Source organism: Vombatus ursinus, unplaced genomic scaffold (assembly GCF_900497805.2).
Source record: "Vombatus ursinus unplaced genomic scaffold, bare-nosed wombat genome assembly UNPS02014926.1, whole genome shotgun sequence".
Classification (NCBI taxonomy): Eukaryota; Metazoa; Chordata; class Mammalia; order Diprotodontia; family Vombatidae; genus Vombatus; species Vombatus ursinus.
In genome coordinates this window covers 2,251,856-2,270,776 of record NW_020954704.1, presented here as the reverse complement: position 1 = coordinate 2,270,776, position 18,921 = coordinate 2,251,856, and the positions used below count along the sequence as shown (strand labels likewise).

The 18,921-nt window shown below is 43.5% G+C and overlaps 1 protein-coding gene across 20 annotated transcripts in view; it reads right to left on the bottom strand.

The window, feature by feature from the left end:
* Nucleotides 1–8,193: 8,193 nt before the first annotated feature.
* TMEM229B (transmembrane protein 229B) overlaps nt 8,194–18,921 on the bottom strand; it is a 56,630-nt gene continuing 45,902 nt past the window's right edge. For 13 of the 20 annotated variants that reach the window (XM_027843700.1, XM_027843699.1, XM_027843698.1 and 10 more), the window contains 2 exons: nt 9,417–9,536; nt 8,194–8,820 (listed from right to left, as the gene is read on the bottom strand). In XM_027843700.1, the coding sequence (XP_027699501.1) occupies nt 8,287–8,790 (504 nt within the window). In that variant the 5' untranslated portion in view covers nt 8,791–8,820; nt 9,417–9,536 and the 3' untranslated portion in view covers nt 8,194–8,286. Of the gene's footprint in view, nt 8,821–9,416; nt 9,537–11,706; nt 11,864–13,270; nt 13,310–17,120; nt 17,177–18,488; nt 18,647–18,921 lie in introns of those variants that run through there. The other 7 variants (XM_027843690.1, XM_027843687.1, XM_027843689.1 and 4 more) reach the window with 6 other exon arrangements.

The following is an 18,921-nucleotide window of genomic DNA, read 5'->3' as shown; positions in this document are numbered from 1 at the left end:
GCATCCTTGCTTTACCTCAATCTAATTAGTATGGCCTCTAGTGTTTCTCCTCTGTTGCAAATAATGCTAGCTCTTGGTTTTAGATGGATACTGCTTAACATATTAAGGAACAGTCCATTTTTCCTATGCTTCTTAATTAAAAAAAAATATAAATAGGTGTCATATTTTATCAAGTCTTTTCTGAATCTGTTGATATAATTATGTGGGTTTTTTTGTTACAGTATGGACTATTATGTTTATGGTTTTCCTAATAGTGAACCAATCTTGCATTCCTCATATAAATCCAACCTGAGTATGTTGTATAACCTTTTGACATTCACTGCTATTTTTAATCCCACCACCTTTATGATCTACCCTCTGAAGTCGAAGTTGGTTTTGTTTGTAATTATTTCCTCCTAAATATGTGTTCCCTCTTGACCCTCCTTTCTACTCATCAAATTTGTTGTTAAATTTAATTAATGTTTACACTGTACTCACATGTGTGTTCAATCCTCTTTTGTCACCTCAATTATGAAAAATGGTGAGTTCTTTCTCTGTCATCCTTTTTTCTTCCCTAGAATGTTCCCTTTTCCCTCCTTTTTCTTTCCTCATTTAAAACCAACAAAACAGAATAAAACCACACCCTGGTGGTATGTTTCCTTAGTCTTCAGCATTATATGAATTTCAGTGGGCTTTCCCTTGCTTTAGACTCAGGACCACTCACCTTCTTTTCAAACATTTCCCATTATATCCTTTCCATGGTGGTAGAGAGACCTCTTTAAAAATTCCTCTTCAACTCTTCCCTCCCAACATACACCACTGTTCAAATCCTATCTATGCTTTACCAACTAACCCAAGCATCACCTTCTCTTTGAAGCCTTTTCAGAGCTCCCATCTCCTTTTTCCAATATCAGGACTGGAAAGGACCTCAAAGACCTAGCTCAACCTCTTCATTCTAAGAAAACCAATACATGAGAAAATATGTCCATAGAGGCTGGTCACACATTGAGCTGGAACTTGGGACCCCAACCATATCACATTGCTTTCCTACTTGTTTCAAATGGAGAAAGGCCCAGGGTAAAAATACATGACAGAGATAGGACAGCCTTTGTGGGTACATGGATCCCACAGAAGGAGCTACAAGATGATAAAATGACCCCCATTACTGGCCATCCAGGCAAGAGTAGGAGATCCATGTCAGCAAAATCATGAAGGCAGAAGCTGGCAAGCACACATGCCTCAAGGAGTCCCTTTAAAAAAATTCAACATTTTGGGGTGCGTCATAAGGGACTGAAAACTGAACTTAGATTCAGGGAACACCTGAGTTCAAATCCTGCCCCTGCTGTACACTACCTCTGTGATCCTGGGCCAGTTACAACCTCTCAGTAGTCCTGGCAATTCTCCAAGGCTGTATAGAACTTGCAGAGCAGGGACCCATCTGGAGTGGCAGAAAGAGCAGAGTAGGGAGCTCTCTACACTAAAGAAATCATAGGTCTTGCGGGGACTTGGAACTTAGAAGGCTTGAGATCTAGTGCCAGCTCTGTGCTAAGCACCTCTGGCCATATCACTTCCCCTCTGTCAGACTCAGTTTCCTCATTTGTGGAGTCCCGTCCCACTCTAACATTCTGTGGATCTACCAGAAGGCAGACCTAGATACCATGAGGAGATCTGATAAGGACAATATCTCTGAACTGCTGAGATCTTCTCTCCTGTCATTTATTCATGAGTCATTAGCCTCCAGAGGGGTACTAGACAGAGCTTAGAGGAGGGCCCAGGGCTATTGGCATTAGAAATACAAGGTGAATTCCACTAATGCCATCTTGATCATTTCATTTGAGTATGGTTGGAGAGAAATTGGAGTAGCCAGAAAAGGAGCCCATTGTGGATGACTGGAAGATAGTCAGTCTCAGACAAGTTGTGAAATCTCAGAAGTTTGTCTTTTAGGTGCTCTCATCTTTCCCTTTCTGTGTCCCTTTCTCCTACTCCCCTCTAGGGAGACTAAGCTCCTACTCATCCTCTCTCTGCTTTTTCCTATCAAAACCTGCTGTTGAGAAAGAAATCTGGAAAACCCACTCAAACTCATGCACTGCTCTCAATTTGTCACTGTTCACAATCCTTTGACAGCTACCTATTGCCTACCAAATAAAGCCCAAAGAGCTTGCTCTGGTATTTCCGCCTCCAACCCATTTTTTCAGCTTCATTTCACATATTCAATCTATCCTATGAACTGGACTATCCCCAAACTTGTCTTGCCATTTTTTTGCACACAGTAGGACTTAATAACTGTTGAATTAATAAATACACAATGAGGTATAAATGATCCAATGAAGCTTAATAAGGGAACCCCTTGAGGTAATTTTATTTTGACAGGGTGCAAAGCCTTTGGATCCCCTTCAATTAGTGGCATTTCCCAAATTTGTGACCCAGTGGGAGTGTCTTAAGGAGGCAGGAGAGCCATCTACCCAGAAAAATCATAACAGCTGGTCCCACGTCCTAGCTAACTAGCAGGCCCAAGTCTTCTAGGAATATGAGACACAGTAGCAGGACCCCTCTTGAATCACAGCCAAAAAGCCTTCAAAAGTTTTCTAGTGTGGCCTTACTGACTATGAGGCCAAGAGGGAGTCACTTAACCTCTGAGTCTCAGATTTATAAGATGGGGGTAATGCCCATCAATCTTTTAGGATGTTGTGAGGTTAAAATGACATACTCTGTGTGTGTGTGTGTGTGTGTGTGTGTGTGTGTGTGTACACACACACATATATATATATGAGAATATATTATACATGAGCTTTGCAAACTTTAAAGCTCTAGATAAAATATCAGTTATCATTTTTACCATTATTTTGGACTTCATTGTGGAAAGAGCATGATGGCATAGCATCATTCAGCTTGGAGGCTGATGGTGGGCTGGGCAAGGAGAGGAGCTGGGTATACAAAGAAGGGCCACTTCCTTGAGTTAAGGGTGGAGAAAGCATCTTTTCTGGTTTAAAAGACTTTTAGAACTGACTACTTCAACAGAGACAGAAGGGAGGAGGAAAATAAAGCTCTACTGATCACCCCCTTCCCAGCTGTCTCAGGTCACCACCCTTGAGACACAACAGGGCTCACAGAACAGAAGAAATGGTCTCTTTGAGCTCATGAAGCCATAGTGTCTCTTCCTCCACAGCAGAAAGAATTATTCGTTCCAAGGGGCTTCTTGGAAAACATCCTCCCTCCCATTAATTCCCAATCTGTACCACTGCTCAGGTGCCCAGCCTCAGCCCTTCATGGTGGGTGGTGTAAACGACATCCAAATCAGTTTATACTTACCGAGTTGAGGTGAACTTACATCCCTAAATAACTTTAAGTAAAGATACTATAATAGACTGTCAGAAAGCTCTAAGGAAAGAGTTCCCTCAGAAAAGCTAGGAGGCAGCCCCAAGGACTACTTTGAGGCAGGGAATAGTCCCATGCAGTGGGTGGGTTGGAAAAGGTCCCAGTCTGTTAGCACCTTTGTTAGAACTGGTTAGAAATTTAATGAAATGTGAAGTGTGACCTTAAATGGTATCTGCCTACAACAGGCCTCCATGAATCCTACGTAGACAGAGTCAGAAACAGCCCTAGAACAGATTTCAGTATATTTTATGTTTACAAAGGAGAGGCAGTGTGGTAGGGGCAGAATGCTGGAATTATGGTAAAGAAGACCTGACTCAAATTAACTGTGTGACCCTGGACCATTCACTTAACTTCTGGGAGTCTCAGTCAATTCTTTTTAAAACTATAAATTATAGATGAGTTATTTGCATTCTTCCAGGATGGAGGAAATTCCCGCATCATTGTAATCATAGATCCTCAACTTATTGTTATTTGTATGAAAGATGAAGAGAGAATAGAGGACAAGTTGGGGTGGGGTGGGGGAGGGGACATGAAAGTCTAAATGGGCCTGTATATTTAGTCCTAGAGCTGTATTTAGCTATTCTAAGTTCTCTCCTTACAAAGGGCTCCCTAGTCAGAAGTCTTTAGCTTAGATACCGATAGAGCTCTTGGAGGAATGGAAGGCACTGGCTAAACATAAGCAACCTCTCAACCTAGCTCAGGGTCTGTCTTCTCAGGCATGGAGGGCGATCATTATTGCTACAAATAAGCACAGGCGTTTGTGAGTCATTGGCATCAAAAGGGGAAGAATGAAGCAGGAGAAGAGGAAGTGGCTGATCCAAGCTGAAGGATGATTCACTCTCCAGCTCAAATGTAGCCACCTCTGGGGGAGGGAAGGCATGAAAACCAGAAGCAGCTTCTCCTCTAGAGAAGTCTGGGGATTTCCGGGAGCACACCAGGGCCAACTATCTGTAATGCAGCGCTGGGCTCTTAGAGTAAACAGATGGGGCTTCCATTTCTAGGTTTCCAGGCTAGGGAATATGAGGGGGGAAAGGGGTCAAATGGAAGAAAAAAGGAGAGCTCAGTGACGGGCCTGGTGTGGCCTGGGTAGTGTGGTATACTAGAAAGAGCATTGTTTGGAATCTGAAGATAGGTTCAAGTTTCAGCTCTACCATTAGTCACTTAAAACGAGCTGTTGGACGAGATGACTAAAGGTCCCTTTCGACTCTCAATCCTGTTGTAAAGGTGGTTGATCAAGAGAGCCCCTGATCAGTTTGATAAATAACCCAATCAAACTGATGAAATTACAGGGTGAGGATCCGTATCAGAAGAGCACCCCCTCTAGACGTAGATATGTGCTCTAGCCCCTCACCGAGAAGACACAAGGCACTCCTCTGGGAGGTCTCAGGGACTGCAGCTGCCTCTAACATAAATTGCCCTGGTGCCTATGAGGCAGAAGGGACAGTCTCTTGCCTAAAGAGCATGGTGTTTAGTGGTGAGTTAAGATGCCAACTGGGCCTTTCGGGAGGCACTTTTTGGATTTCCAGACTAAAATGCAATACGTTGGGGAAAGCGGAAGGTGGAAAAAGAGATTTCTCCCTGCCCCGTTCCCCACAAGCAAAAAATATTAACTGCTGCAGAAGAACACAGTCTTACCCTCACAAGACTAAGAGGCCCCGGCTGCCTTCTTTTGCTTCTTTTTTTTTTTTCTGAGCTCAGAGACTAGTGATCTTGAGAATGGATATTTCTAGCCCCGGGAGATACCTTGCAGATAATCTTGAGATAGAGTTTCCAAGTTCTAGAGTTCCCAATCAAGAGTTCCTGAGTTTCATGGATTTTCTCAGTGCATGCAATTTGAAGAGGATATTACTAAAATTGGAAGACTAAAGCCACATTACATGGGCTAAGAGATCTGGACATTGTCAATCCTAAATAATATTGCTAGGAGTTGCTTGGATTGTGGTAGAATGTAAATGCGGGGTGTTTGTTAAGTGGCCTCAAAATGCCTTTACCTTCAGAGAGATAGGACACTGTATGAGTGCTGTATTTGGGCTCTGGTGATACGTTTTATGCATTTTTATTAAAATCATCAAAATGCATTTTATGTATTTTTTTGTTGTGGAGGAAACAAAGGCAGTCTCATACCTATACTGGACATAGGATACCTGTGAAGAAGTGGAGACACTGTTACCCACATGTGGGGACACTTAAGACACAAGCCATACCTAAGCTTTATTCGGGAGATCTACCCCAGAGTTGGGATAGAAAGCCAAACAGCAATAATGACCCCTTTGGGGTCAGCCCCCAGGATGAAATCTGGTCCCTGTGAACCCAGAGTCTTTGAAAAGAGGCCGGGGGGACGGGGTAAACTATGATTCCTGTGGTGGCATTAGCGGTGACTCAGCACCAGGCCATAACTATATGAAGACTGGGTGATTGGTAGGGCAGCATTTGTGAGGTTTGTGGCTAAACTACGTTGTCCTCTCTAGTCACTATAGGCAGCCTGACACAAGGACTATGGGAGTCAGAAAAATCTAGGTTCAAGTCTTTCTTCTGACACATACTAGATAATAGGCTATAGGAAAATCACGTAATTTCTCAGTGCCTTAGGAAGTTTTCTAAGTCATAGACGAGTCGTGTCAAGTTTCAACATTGGCAGTTCCCAATGTTGATGAAATCACAGATCCAACCTCACTACCCCCAACCCCCCAAATTCTCTTCACTAATTGATAGAATGCAATCTTTGCTCACCTTCACCCAGGAAGTTCTTGGGGGAAGGGAGGACACTGTGTGAGGGGGAGTGATTATCCTTCAGTTAGGATTGATCCCCGTATTTGGAGAACCTATCCAGGAAGCAAAAACTCAGGACGTCTTACTATATTGTTCTGAGTCCAGGACAAAAGCAAAGAACAGTTGTTCCCTAAATTAATCCCTGCAAGCTATTTTTTCTACTCCCCTCCATATCCCCACCCCCCCAGCCCCCAACCTCCAAACTCTGTTCCCACCTATGAGCGATGCTGTCCGTACAAACTGGGTAGGACAGCAAGGAAGAGGAGTTTCTTTCTACAGTTGGTAGTCTTGGCATTTTTAATGATTTATAAAAAGGGATGATGCTAATTATTACCTAAGTGTCCTGGAATAGTCAGGAAACACTGTACCACAGGGCATAGTAGGGTTAACTAACTCCTTTGTGCTGGTTGGAGTGCTGGAAGTGAGCTAGGGTGAGGCATTCACCTGTCCACTGCCAGCAATGGACACTTCACAGGAGTGGGAGGGCGACTGGAATGGGGCTGGGGGACTAAAACTATGCCTCCAAAGAGTTCGGTAATACTGAATAAGGAGCGAATTCACAGAGAAAGCCCCGTTTGTGGAGACAAGCGGGCTAGGAATGGCAGCCCTGAGAAGGCAACATGGAGCTGGGGGCTGTGATAAATGAAGACCAGCAACAAGTTCTGAGCCTGTTCCCAACTGAACATTCTAAAGCATCTCCTTCGCCTAAAATATTACCTCTCTCAAACCCTGGTTTCCTTAAGCAAAATCAGAATCAGAATCAGAATCAATCTCAATCACTCACACACACACACACACACACACACACACACACACACACACACACACACACACACACACCCCACCCAACTCCTGATTGGTTCATTTTCAATTCAATCATGGCCCAGATATTCTACAAGTATCCCTCACCTTTTAGATCCCACCCCCCAACTCTGCCCCTTCCCCCCCTCCCCACAATCTTTATCTGGGAAACCTCTCAGAAGTTCTTCCAGGTCACAAGATACTACCTCCTCAGGCCCTAACGGGCCCAATTCTCACATGGGTTCAATGGGTTGTCAGCCTCCGGCAAGGCTGTTAGAGAGGTGGCTATGAGAAGGGAGAAGGGGGCCAGCACCAAGGAACACTGTCACAAGCCCGGTGGCCATGATGCCAGATGCTTTCACAGTAGACGATTTGGGAGGGAAGATGCTGCCTGTGTGGTCTCCCCTGGACATACAGCAAATGAGGAAAAAACAAAGACGAGAAGGGGTAGGGGCAGGTGGAGAAGATTTCTCAGGTTTCTATCTCTGGCAATTTTTGTGTTGGCTTGTGAGGGGAGGAGACAAGAAAGGCAGGTCACCCTTAGTTCAAAAATAAAAGAGGGTAGAGGGGGAAAACGGGGGAAACTTCACGGAGCACTTGAGGATTAAGTCCTTCAAAAGTCCAAGTTTAGTGGGGATCCAGCACCAGAGTGCCCCAGAAAACACCAAGAAAGCAGCTTCGGGGCCACAGGGAAGGGGGCAGCAGGTAGGGCCTCTGCCTCCATCTCCTGTGCAGGCATGGCAAATTAGCCACGACCAATCTCCTTCTAGTCCTTCAGCTCCTTGGGCCCCGTGGGAGGTATTGGTTGCAAGCAAGCACCTGAATATTGCCTAATGGAACAAGCCAACTGCTAACTTCACCCAGAGCAAAGGGCAGTGGTGGGTGTGGGGGGGAAGGGGCCCAAGAAGAGGTGGGTGTGGGAGGCCCAAGAGATCTCCTGGGGCCTTCCTTCCTGTCACCCAGTTTTTAAAGTCACATGGTCAGTGGATTGCGGTGCTGTTTTTCAAAGTCATAGCTGTAATCAGCCCCAGGAATTCTGCTGTTCTCTTCTGAGTTAGGGAGTTATTCACATATAGGCCCCCCTACCCCCATCCCCATGTAGCTCTGTTCCCCTTCACCTCTAACATACAAATACACACACACATACACAATTCTGGTGAGGATGGTGATGGTGTGTGGGTACAGGGATGTGTGTGTGTGTGTGTGTGTGTGTGTGTGTGTGTGTGTGTGTGTGTAGTGATACAGTGAGCACAGAAGGGAGAGGCTGTGTGTGATAAGGAAGAGCAGCTCCTCCCATCTGGTTTTTGTTCATGGGTTGATCAAGAAAGCCCCAGGGCCACTGTCCATGCACGGGTCCACTCCTCAGTCTGTTTTGACATGGCCGTTAGCCAGAGCCAGTGAGGCAGTAGGTCCGCTAGGCTCAGCATGCTGTTCAAAGCGAAGACGAAGGGTGTTGCGGATGATAAACTGCTCCATGATGAGGGAGCCACAGAACCAGGGCACAGCATACTCCAGGGTGATGAGACCCATGAAGTCAAAGTCAAACTGGGAGTAGTCCCAAGGGCAGGCATTAAACTGGCGAAGGATATAGCCCGTGGTGAACTCCCACAGGTATGTCCAGAGGGTGTAAATGAGGCATCGGACCAGGATGTGGCAACGGCCCCGGAGGCGTAGGTACATCTTCTCCACGATAAGTATTGAGGTGCCGTAGATGAAGAGGGCCCAGACGCTGGTGACACCCGGAAATTTCCAATTAAAGTTCACCACAAACTCCCAGGCAGCCGTGAACATCACCTCACAGAAGTAGCCGTGAATGGCATAGAGGTACCAGCGAGACAGCGCCGTCAGGGGCTCCGCAGAGGCCATGTTGCCTCCTCACAGTCCCCAGCCCAAATGCTAAGAGTACAACAAAGGAGACAAATCAGGGTGGCAGAAAGAGCAGTCACAGGAGTTCAATGCATGGGTCAATCAGCCCTCCCTTCCCATTACGTAGCCAGCTCTCAAGTCACTGCCTTATTATCCAACATGGGGGTGATCTGAGTTCTTTGTTTCTCCTTCTGCTCCCAATGGCTACCTCAGAGTCACAGAATCACAGAATTTTAGGGCTGGGATGGACCTTAGAGATTATATAGTCTAATTCCCTTAATTTGATTTTAAAGAATCCTTGATTTAATTTTTAAATTGATATAGTTTGTTTTTACATTGCCTACATTTCCAAATATAACCCTCTCCCATCCCAGAAAACCCTTCCTTATAATTACAAATAACAAAGAAAGGGAGAAAAAGAAGTTTGGTAAAACTGAACAGCATATCAACTTCATCTGAGAAGATCTGCAGTGTTCCAAATCTATAGTCCCTCACCTCTGCAAAGAAGGGAGGGGAGTACATTTTGTCTTCTTTTCTTCAGGCCAAATATGATAATTAAAATTATATAGCCCAACCCACTTATTTTAAAAATGAAGAAACTGAAACTCAGAGTTAAAGGGACTTACTCAAAATCACACAGCTGATTAATGGCAGAGCCAGTAGAACCCAGGTCCCCAGGTCTTTTGACTCCTAATCCAGAGCTTTTTCCACTGAGCTATGATGCTCGTCTCAGGAGTTGTCTGGTGCTATTTTGAGGGAATATTTTATCACTCATTAGCAAGGGCAGATATGGATGATATATATGAAAGTGCTTTGAAAACTGTAAAGTGCTATTATAAATGTAAGGAGTGAGTATTATGAATGGACAGGAAGAGAAGAAATCAAAGTTGCCTGGCTTAATGGTGTAGGGATTCATAGAGATGATAGACAAGGGAATCTGCATGGATCCCCTCACAGAAGGTCTTCAAGTGAAGGCTGGATGACTAACTTGTTAGGGTTATGGTCTAGGATATTTCCATGCAGGTAGGGGTTAGAAATGGATAATTTCTGAGGCTTCTTCCAATTCCAAGATGCCTCTATTGCGTAGATGCTGAGGTTCCCAAACTTTGTTGGTTTACGGTGTTCTTAGCATCTAATTGTTTTCAAAAGAAATCCCTTACTAGTTTCGTTTATTAAGTAGTTAGGTGAAAACTTTAAAGTACCTTATAGTGACCTTGTGAGTTTGCTACTGCACTCTGACATGCTGGGGCACATGGTTTGGGAACCACGGATGTAATGGAAAGAACAATGAATTGGAAGGCTCTGGATTCTAATCCAACGCCGGCCCCTACTAGCTGCACAATCAGGAGCAAGTAACTTTCCTCTTCTGAATCTCAGTTTCCTCATTTGTAAAACGAGGAAAATGTCCTAAGATCAGAGGTTCTTAACTTGGAGGCTGTGAACCAGAACTAGTTTAGATAGATAGACAGGCAGAAAGACAGATAGATAGGTATATTATTTTATTACATGTATTTTAATATAATTGTTTTCCTTTGTAATCCTATATAGTTTATTTTAGGTATCTTAAGCCATTATTTCAAGAAGACGGCCATCAACTTTATGAGACTTCAGAAGAAGTCTGATGACACACAAAAAAGTTAAGAATCCCTGACCTAGATGATTGCTAAGATTCTTTTCCAACTCTAATGTTGTTATTCTGTGGGTTTCTTTTTAAAAAGGGCAAACTCCCGAAAGCTCATTCTGTTTCTTATAAACTCCATAACACACTGCTTGGGGGAAGTTTAAAGCTACTAGCTAATTTTCATTTTCTATGTTCCTCCTTTAGTATCAATAAGGCAGCTAGGTGGTGCAGTGGATAGAGTGTTGGAGTAAGGAAAACCCGAGTTCAAATCCAGCCTCAGACACCTACTAGCTATGTGACCCTGGGTGCATCACTTAACCTTTGTCTACCTTTGTTTCCTTAAACGTAAAATGGGGATGATAATAGCACCTACCTCCCAGAAATGTTTTAAGGATCAAATGATATAATATTTGTAGAGCATTTAGCAGAGTGTCTGGCACACAGTAGGCATTTAATAAATGCTTGTTCTCTTCCTCCCTTTCTTCCTTCTTTTAATAAGCCATGAACAAGTTGCATGGGCCCATCAATAGATTACACTGCATGCTACCTGAACCTCTGTGTTCCCTCATTCTTCATGTTCCTCGGTCACTCTCCAACTTTATTTTCATCTGGGGTCATCATGACTCCTTCAACCATTTCTGAAACAATTTCTGATTTCTGAATGCTTTACAATCAACTCTTCCTTTACATGTGTCTTCAACAGCCCAGTTACATAGGTGTTAGGTACCTAGTTTCAAGATGGCCTGAGCTTAAATTGGTTGAAAGCTTATTGGATATACTAGGTATGAAAATTAAGAGGTCAAAAATAAGAGGACTTCCTTTTGCTTTCCTTACTCGCCCCTAAATACCTTCCTACTGTACTTTGGTTAGCTTTGTTTTTTTTTTTTTTATCATGTATGGTTTTTATACATGGCAGCCATGATGTAGTAGATAGAGGGTTGATTATAGCACCAGGAAGACCTGGGTTCAAGTCCTGCTTCTGACACTATTCTCTTTTGATATACTTTTGGTTTTGTTTTTTGTTTTTGTTTTATTTTTTTGTTTTTTTTTGTTTGGTTGGTTTTTTTTTTTAAATATACTTTTGACAGGGTGACTCAGTTCCCTTAGGCTGGTCTCTAAAAGATGGCACAGCGGATAGAGGGCCAGGCCTGGAGTCAGGAAGACCTAAATGCAAATCCAGCCCCAGACACCTACTAGCTGTATGACCCTGGGCAAATCACCTAATTCGCTTCAGTTTCCTGATCTGTAAAATGAGCTGAAGGAAGGAATGGCAAACCGTTCCAATATCTTTGCCAACAAAATCCCAAATGGGGTCACGAAGAGTTGGATACAACTGAAACAAATGAACAACAACAAAGTCTTTGAAACCATAAGCTGCAGTTGAGTTGGTAACCTTCAACAGTAAAGGAAGTTTCTATGATGGGAATTCCCAATACTGATGAAATCGCAGGTCTAGACCAAAAAAAAAAAAAAAAAAAAAAGATGTTGTCATCTCTGTAACTATAGTTGTGCCCCCATCCTATCCATCTCCTAGTTCAAGCCCCATTAACACCCTGAAAATCTTCCTGTTCCTGCCCATAATGACTTCTGCCTCCTCCGAGCAAAACTCAATTAAACACATAATTAATAAATACCTAATACGTACAGAATTCAGTGATGAGCCCTGAGAAGATACTGTAATACTTGGAATACTTCATCAATATTGGGGAGCTCCCAGTGTGAGAACTCTCTCTACCAATATAGATCACAGATTAACAGTCCATCTATAACTTAGTAGATAAATCTCAAGCAGCTGCCTGAGGCACATAGTGGTTATATAACTGGCCCAGGGTCAAAAAGCTAGTATGGGTCAGAGGCTGGATTATAGCCAGATTTTTTCTGATTCTAAGCTCAGCTCTTTATCTAATTTATAATGTAAAAAAAAATATGATATTTGTCATTTGTTCTGGTTGGGGATAACCAGATATATTTATCTAAAATAGTCTAGCAGAGAAGTAGTATGGCATAGCAGACAGAGATCTGGCCTCAGAATCAGGAACACCTGTGTTCTAGTCCTTACTCTGATACACACTGGCTCTGTGACTCTAGGCCATGGACTGGCAAACTATGGCCAAGGGCCAAATCCAACTTTTCACCTGTTTTTGTATACCAGAGAGTTAAGAATAATTTTCTTCCTTCCTTCCTTTCTTTTTCACATTTTTAAATATGATAAAACTTTATTTAAAAATTAAAAAGCCATTCTTAGTTCTCTGGCCTTACAAAAAAAGAGATGGTGGCCAGATTTGACCCCCTCTGTCTGTAGTATGCCAACCCCTTTTGTTGTACAGTTGTGCCCAACTCTTCATGACCCCATTTGGGGTTTTCTTGGCAAAGGTACTGGAGTGGTTTGCCATTCTCCAGCTCATTTTACAGATGAGGAAACTGAGTGAAATAGGGTTAAGTGACTTAACCAGGGTCACATAGCTAATAAGTATCTGAGATCACATTTGAACTCAGGAAGATGAAGTCCTCCTTACTTCAAGTTTGGTATTCTATCCACTGCTGCTCAGCCCCTACTCTAGGAAAATTATTTATTAGTATTCCAAGCAACTAGCTAAGACTATATAAGCTGAAGAGCAGCTATAGGTCTATACTGATAGTTTCCTCATTGGGAATTCCCCCGTACCATCTACTGCATGAGCCCTTTTCTGGTTCTAACCAATGCCCTTCCCAACACACTGTAGCTGTTTTATATGTGTTTCAAATATACCTGTTTATGTGTGGTCTCCTCACTAGAATGTAAGCTCCCTGAGGGCACGAATTGTTTTACTTTTGTCTTTGTATCTTGAGTCAGGCTTCAGTGCCTGACACATAGTAGGAACTTAATGTTTGTTAATCCATACAATCAAAATCACAGGTCTAGTTTAAAAAGAAAAACAAAATAAACAAAACAATCCAAAAATAATGATGATGATATCACTTTATATATGTATATTGCTTTGTGATGATTAATACTATCTCTTGCCCCTCACAATCATCTTGTGAAGAGGGTGTCACCAGGCCTATTTTTGTAAAATGTTAGAGATAAAATAAAGAAAGAAAAGAAAAACCTTGGAGATCAAGACCTCAACCCCCTCAATTTACAATTTACAATCAGAATGGTAAAAAGAGCCAGGATCTCAGGTGTCTTAAGTGATTCCTAGTTATTCTCCTAACAAGGTGGCACAGTAATTAAGGCACTAAATCTGGAGTTAGGAAGGCCTGAGTTCAAATCCAGCCTCAAACACTTCCCAGTGGTATAACCCTGGGCAAGTCATTTAACCTGTCTGCCTCAGTTTCTTCATCTGTAAAATGGGCATAAGAATAACATGTAAAGATCAGGTCTGACTATGTTACACACACACACACACACACACACACACACACACACACACAAAGTCAATAAACTCCACTGGCTACCTATCAACTCTTGGAGCAAATACAAAATCCTGTTTGGCATTCAAAATCCTTCACAACTTGTCCTTCCCCATCCCCCACTCCCAACATCCCTGATCTTTCCAGTCTTTTTTATCTTACCACCCCTCCGACCCTACACATACCATGCTTCAATCCAGTGATAGTGACCTCCTTTGGGGTCCTCAAATAAGCCTGTATCCTGAGTTTGACATTTTTACTGGGGGTTGCCCATGCCTAGAATGCTCTCCTTCTTCATCTCCACCTCCTGACCTCCCTCAAGCCTCAGTTAAAATCCTACCTTCTGCAAGATGCCTTTCCCAATCCCCCTGGATTCTAGTGCCTTCCCTCTGTTGATTACTTCCAATTTATCCTGTACCTAACCTGCTTGTACATTGTTGCTCACAGGTTGTCTTCTTCATTGGACTGAGAGGGCAGGGACTAGTTGTTTTTTTTTTAAACTTTCTTTGTATTCCCAGTACTTAGCATAGTGCCTGGCACACAGTAGGTGCTTAATAAATGTTTATTGATTGACTGAGGCTTCCTCTCAGGGTTGTTGCGAGGATAAAATGAGATGAACCTACTCTGAAAGCCTTCATATACTATATAAATGCTAGCTATTATTATTATATCAAAGCTGTCCCTCTCCTCGGTCAAGGCTGCCTAAGGTTCGTCTAGGAAACGCTACAGCAACAGGAGACTAATGCAGTCTTCCATCTCTGGAGCCAACTGTACTTTAAGGCAGCATCTGAAGTCACTGATTTTTTTAGTGAGGCAACTGGGGTTAAGTGACTTGCCCAGAGTCACACAGCTAGGAAGTATTATGTGTCTGAGGCCGGATTTGAACACAGGTCCTCCTGACTCCAGGGCCAGTGCTCTATCTACCACACCACTTAACTGCCTCTGAAGTCGCTGATTTTATCAGAGATGCTGGCTGACTTGCACCTGGCCTTTCCTTTAGCTAATGGAGCCTTCGAGGTCACCTTCCACCTGAAGCCTGGGCCCCCACATCCTCTACCTCAGACAACCAGCCTGTAACAATAGGCTAGCCATACTGTGTCTTCTATTAGATTGTAAGCTTGTTCTTTCTTTTGCATTTATATCCCCAATGGCCTAGCATGGCTGTATGCACTTAATAAATGCTTGTAGTAAAAAAAAAAAAAAAAAACCGATCCCATCATCTAGTGGGAGAAAGAAAACACTGCAGAGCAAATGTGATTTTCTAGCACCCAAGTGATGGGTGAGGAAAGGCTTACATTATATAGGATAGGCTCTTAAGAGTCTTTTAGGGGCAGCTAGGTGGCACAGTGGATAGAGCACCAGCCCTGAAGTAATGAAGACCTGAGTTCAAATCTGATCTCCCACCAAACACTTGATACTTACTAGCTGTGTGACCCTGGGCAAGTCAATCAACCCCAATTGCAAAAAAAAAAAAAATTTATATACATATATATATTATATATAGATAGATAGATAGATAGATAGATACACACACACATACACATATAAAAAAGAGTTTCTTTTAGAATTGGACTTCAGAAGGAACAGACTGGACCCTTGAGCTGGCCTGGAGAGAAATGAGGATCCTGCAATTTGGGCATTATATTCTTGGTATTGGACAAACTAACAAGGAAAAGGAGCTAATGAAAGGCATCTGCCTCCAACTGAGGGTATAAAAAGAATAGAAACAGACAGTACTAAGGTGAAGAGACCAGAACAAATATGCCAAAATGGTTTCCCCAGACCAGAGAAGTGATTTCTTAGGCAGTGCAGGAAGGAGAATGAGGAAGAGAATTCAGGACCCAAGATTATACAAAAAAAAAAAAAAATGGAGCAGCTCTGGGACACAGACTCTTAAAGAAATCAAGATTCTAGAAGGTCCCCAGAGTACCAGGTGGGAGGAAGGGTCCTGGTGGCTAGATTACTAAAGGAAGGTTCAGAAAATGTCTGGGGAGAGGAGGTGGTCTGGGAAAGAGTAGAGGTTTTTATTTCCTCTCTCCTCCAAGCAAGCAACTCCTGGACAGAGTAAGAAACCAATAGTCACACAGATAAACAGCTTCAAGTTCCCACTGGGCTTCAGCTGTATCTACATTCATCTACGACCTTATACTACTCAACTGTCCAACCCAACAGGGTATGGACCAGGACCCTCAAGATGAAAATGGGCTTTTCTTTTCATTTTAAGGGAACTGGCACATATGGACCCTTGGGCATGGGGGATTTGGCCTAGGAACTCTTGCTGGAATGGATGCCAGATGCTAAGTCCTATATAAGTCCTCCTTCATTCAGCTAAAAACTCCACTCTTACTCAATCTTTGAAAAAAAAAAAAATTCTTCTCTGACCAGTCAAGAATTGCTGCTTATCCCCACCCTGTTCCCCAACTTCCTGGGGATGTCCAAGAGCAAATGAGACACAGAAATACCAACCTTCAGAGCCTTTAAGTGCTTCCCTCCAACAACAGATGAGTTGGAGTATTGGCGTAGGGGAGGGTAAGAGATCTCTAATGGAGAAAAGAAATGCAGAGCAAAGGAAAATAAGCAAATGAGAAAGAAAAAGTGGAAAGAAAGAATGAGATGAAAAATAGGCCTGGTTTTAGTTTCTAAGAGGTAAGAAAGAGCAGGATGGGAGAGAATGGTACATTGTTGTTCAGTTGTGTCCAACTCTTTGTGACCCCACTTGAGGTTCTCTTGGCAAAGATACTGGAATGGTTTCCTGTTTCCTTCTCCAGCTCATTTTACAGATAAGGAACTGAGGCAAACAGGATCAAGTGGCTTATCCAGGGTCACACAACAACTAGTAAAGTATCCGAAGCCAAATTTGAACTCAGGTCTTCCTGCCTCAAGACCCAGTACCCTAATCCATTGTACCACCTAGCTGCCCAGAGAATGGTATAGGCAGAGCCAGACTAGACTCATTGGACACCTACATTTATCTCAGAGGGTGACCACCTTGGGGGTAGGAGGTGGGAGAGATTTGAAGACCAGGCTGAGGTCAGAGGGTTGAAGGTCAGGGACAGAAGACTGAAATGGTATCACTGTCATCTGTGACAGCATAGGGCTAGAGTGGGGAGTTAGGGATGAGGGGAGGGCAGACTTGTCTGAATTTTTAGAACTCACCTTCCCCTAAGGCCCTGATAATAAACCATATGAACTGTGTTTGAACCCTATAGGGAGCCCATTCCCCATCTGCCTCAGGGTTTATCATGCCCCAAACCCCTGCCCTTAGCTCTCCCACCCAGTTTGACCCCAATTGGGTTGATTCTTCCTAGATACTTACATGCTTATTCTGAAAACTCAGCAGCATCTGGGCTCCATGAGGGATGACAAACAGAATAGGGGAAGGAGAAGGAAAGGAGTATAAGAAGAAAAAGAAAGGGGGTGGTGCCATGCGTATGGCAGCAGCACTCAAATTCAAGGACCTCTCCCATGAAGAGGAACAGAAACACAGGCTTCCAAGGAAGGGCTTGGAGCCCAAAGGGCCATTGTAGGGTCAGGTGAATTATTGCCTCTTGAGCACAGAAAGTTAGTGGGTGAAGGGAGAGGAGTACTTATACTTAGGAGGTTCCTTTCCTAATGGTCCTTGAGTTCTCTCACCTGATGCTTTTTTCCTGGCATTTGGCTATTACATCACCTAGGGGATGAGGTATTGTTTGGACCACTTCCATAGGTTAGTGGAGCTTGGACAGAGCAGGTGACTGCAAGTGGCTAGAAGGCTACAGGCATAGAAGCAAGGCTGAAACCAGAGAGAAATACCTTTCCTCTCTTTCAACAAAAAGCTCTCAATTCATGTCAGGTCTGGCTGCCTTCCCTCTTTTCCCTAAAAGGATAGGCATCACTATCAGATCACTCAATGGGAATCTCTCCCACAAAATGGGGCTATATTACTTTAAAAAGAATAGGGGTATGGTTCTTTTACCCACCCACCCCCCATCCAGCTCAGGTGAGCAAGACCTTCAATCACTTCTCATTCATTTCAGCTCTTACCCTCCCTATCTTGAGGCACCAAAATCATCTCAGTTCCATGCTTTATGGATGTGCACTGTCTTTCCAAGTGGAGGTGACAGGAGCTGAGAGAGCTCTAGAGACATGGGGTGGAGTTTTTCTGTATAGTCCTGGGTTGGCAGTAGAATGGGGTGAGATGCTAGAGGAAGACTGTGGCTTCTCAATCTGAGAAGCAACAGCTTACCTGAATGTCCTCTGTGGTTTCTTTTTTTTTTTTGTGAGGCAATCGGGGTTAAGTGACTTGCCCAGGGTCACAGTAAATGTTATTGCCCAGTAAATGTTAAGTGTTTGAGGCCAGATTTGAACTCAGGTCCTCCTGACTCCAAGGCCGGAGCTCTATCTACTGCCACACCTAGCTGCCCCCTCCCTGTGGTTTCTAAGACTTGACCAAGCACAGGAAGAGTATCTGGCCATATAGGCTAGATGAGAAGAAAATACACGTGGTCCTCTTAGTCTAAGAAGATGGACAGGTGAAAGGAAATGGAATCATAGAATTTCAAAGTTGGATGGGACTCCAGGAGCTGTCTAACCTAACTCACTGCTGAAGAAGAATCCCTCTACAACCTGCCCAGTGAGTGGTCATCCAGTCTTTGCCTGAAAACTTCCAATGGAGGGGAGCTCACTACCTACTAAGGCAGCCCACCTGTGGCTTTGGGATGGCTGGTACCGATATCATGAAGAGTCGAACAGCTGTCCAATGTGGCTGCCATTCTCCAGGCAGCACTCCCTGTTTTACTGCTACGTTCCTTTCTCCAAATCAGTGAATCAGGACTACTGAGCTTTCATAGATGGGTTAAGTTCCTGTTGACAGGTGGGGAAGGCAGTGGATCAGGAAGCAAGAGGGCTAATATCTGCATTTCTGGGTGAATGATTAATGAGACACGGAACTAAGTTTTTATGAGATGTCTCTGTCTCTCCTAGAGGCTAAATTTTTGTGGGTTTCAGATGAGGTCCCTCCAGGGAACAAAGCTCATTACACTCAGGACTATGTGTACTAAATATACTCTGCCCTTTCCTTCCTCTTGCCAAACACACACACACACACACACACACACACACACACACACACACACACA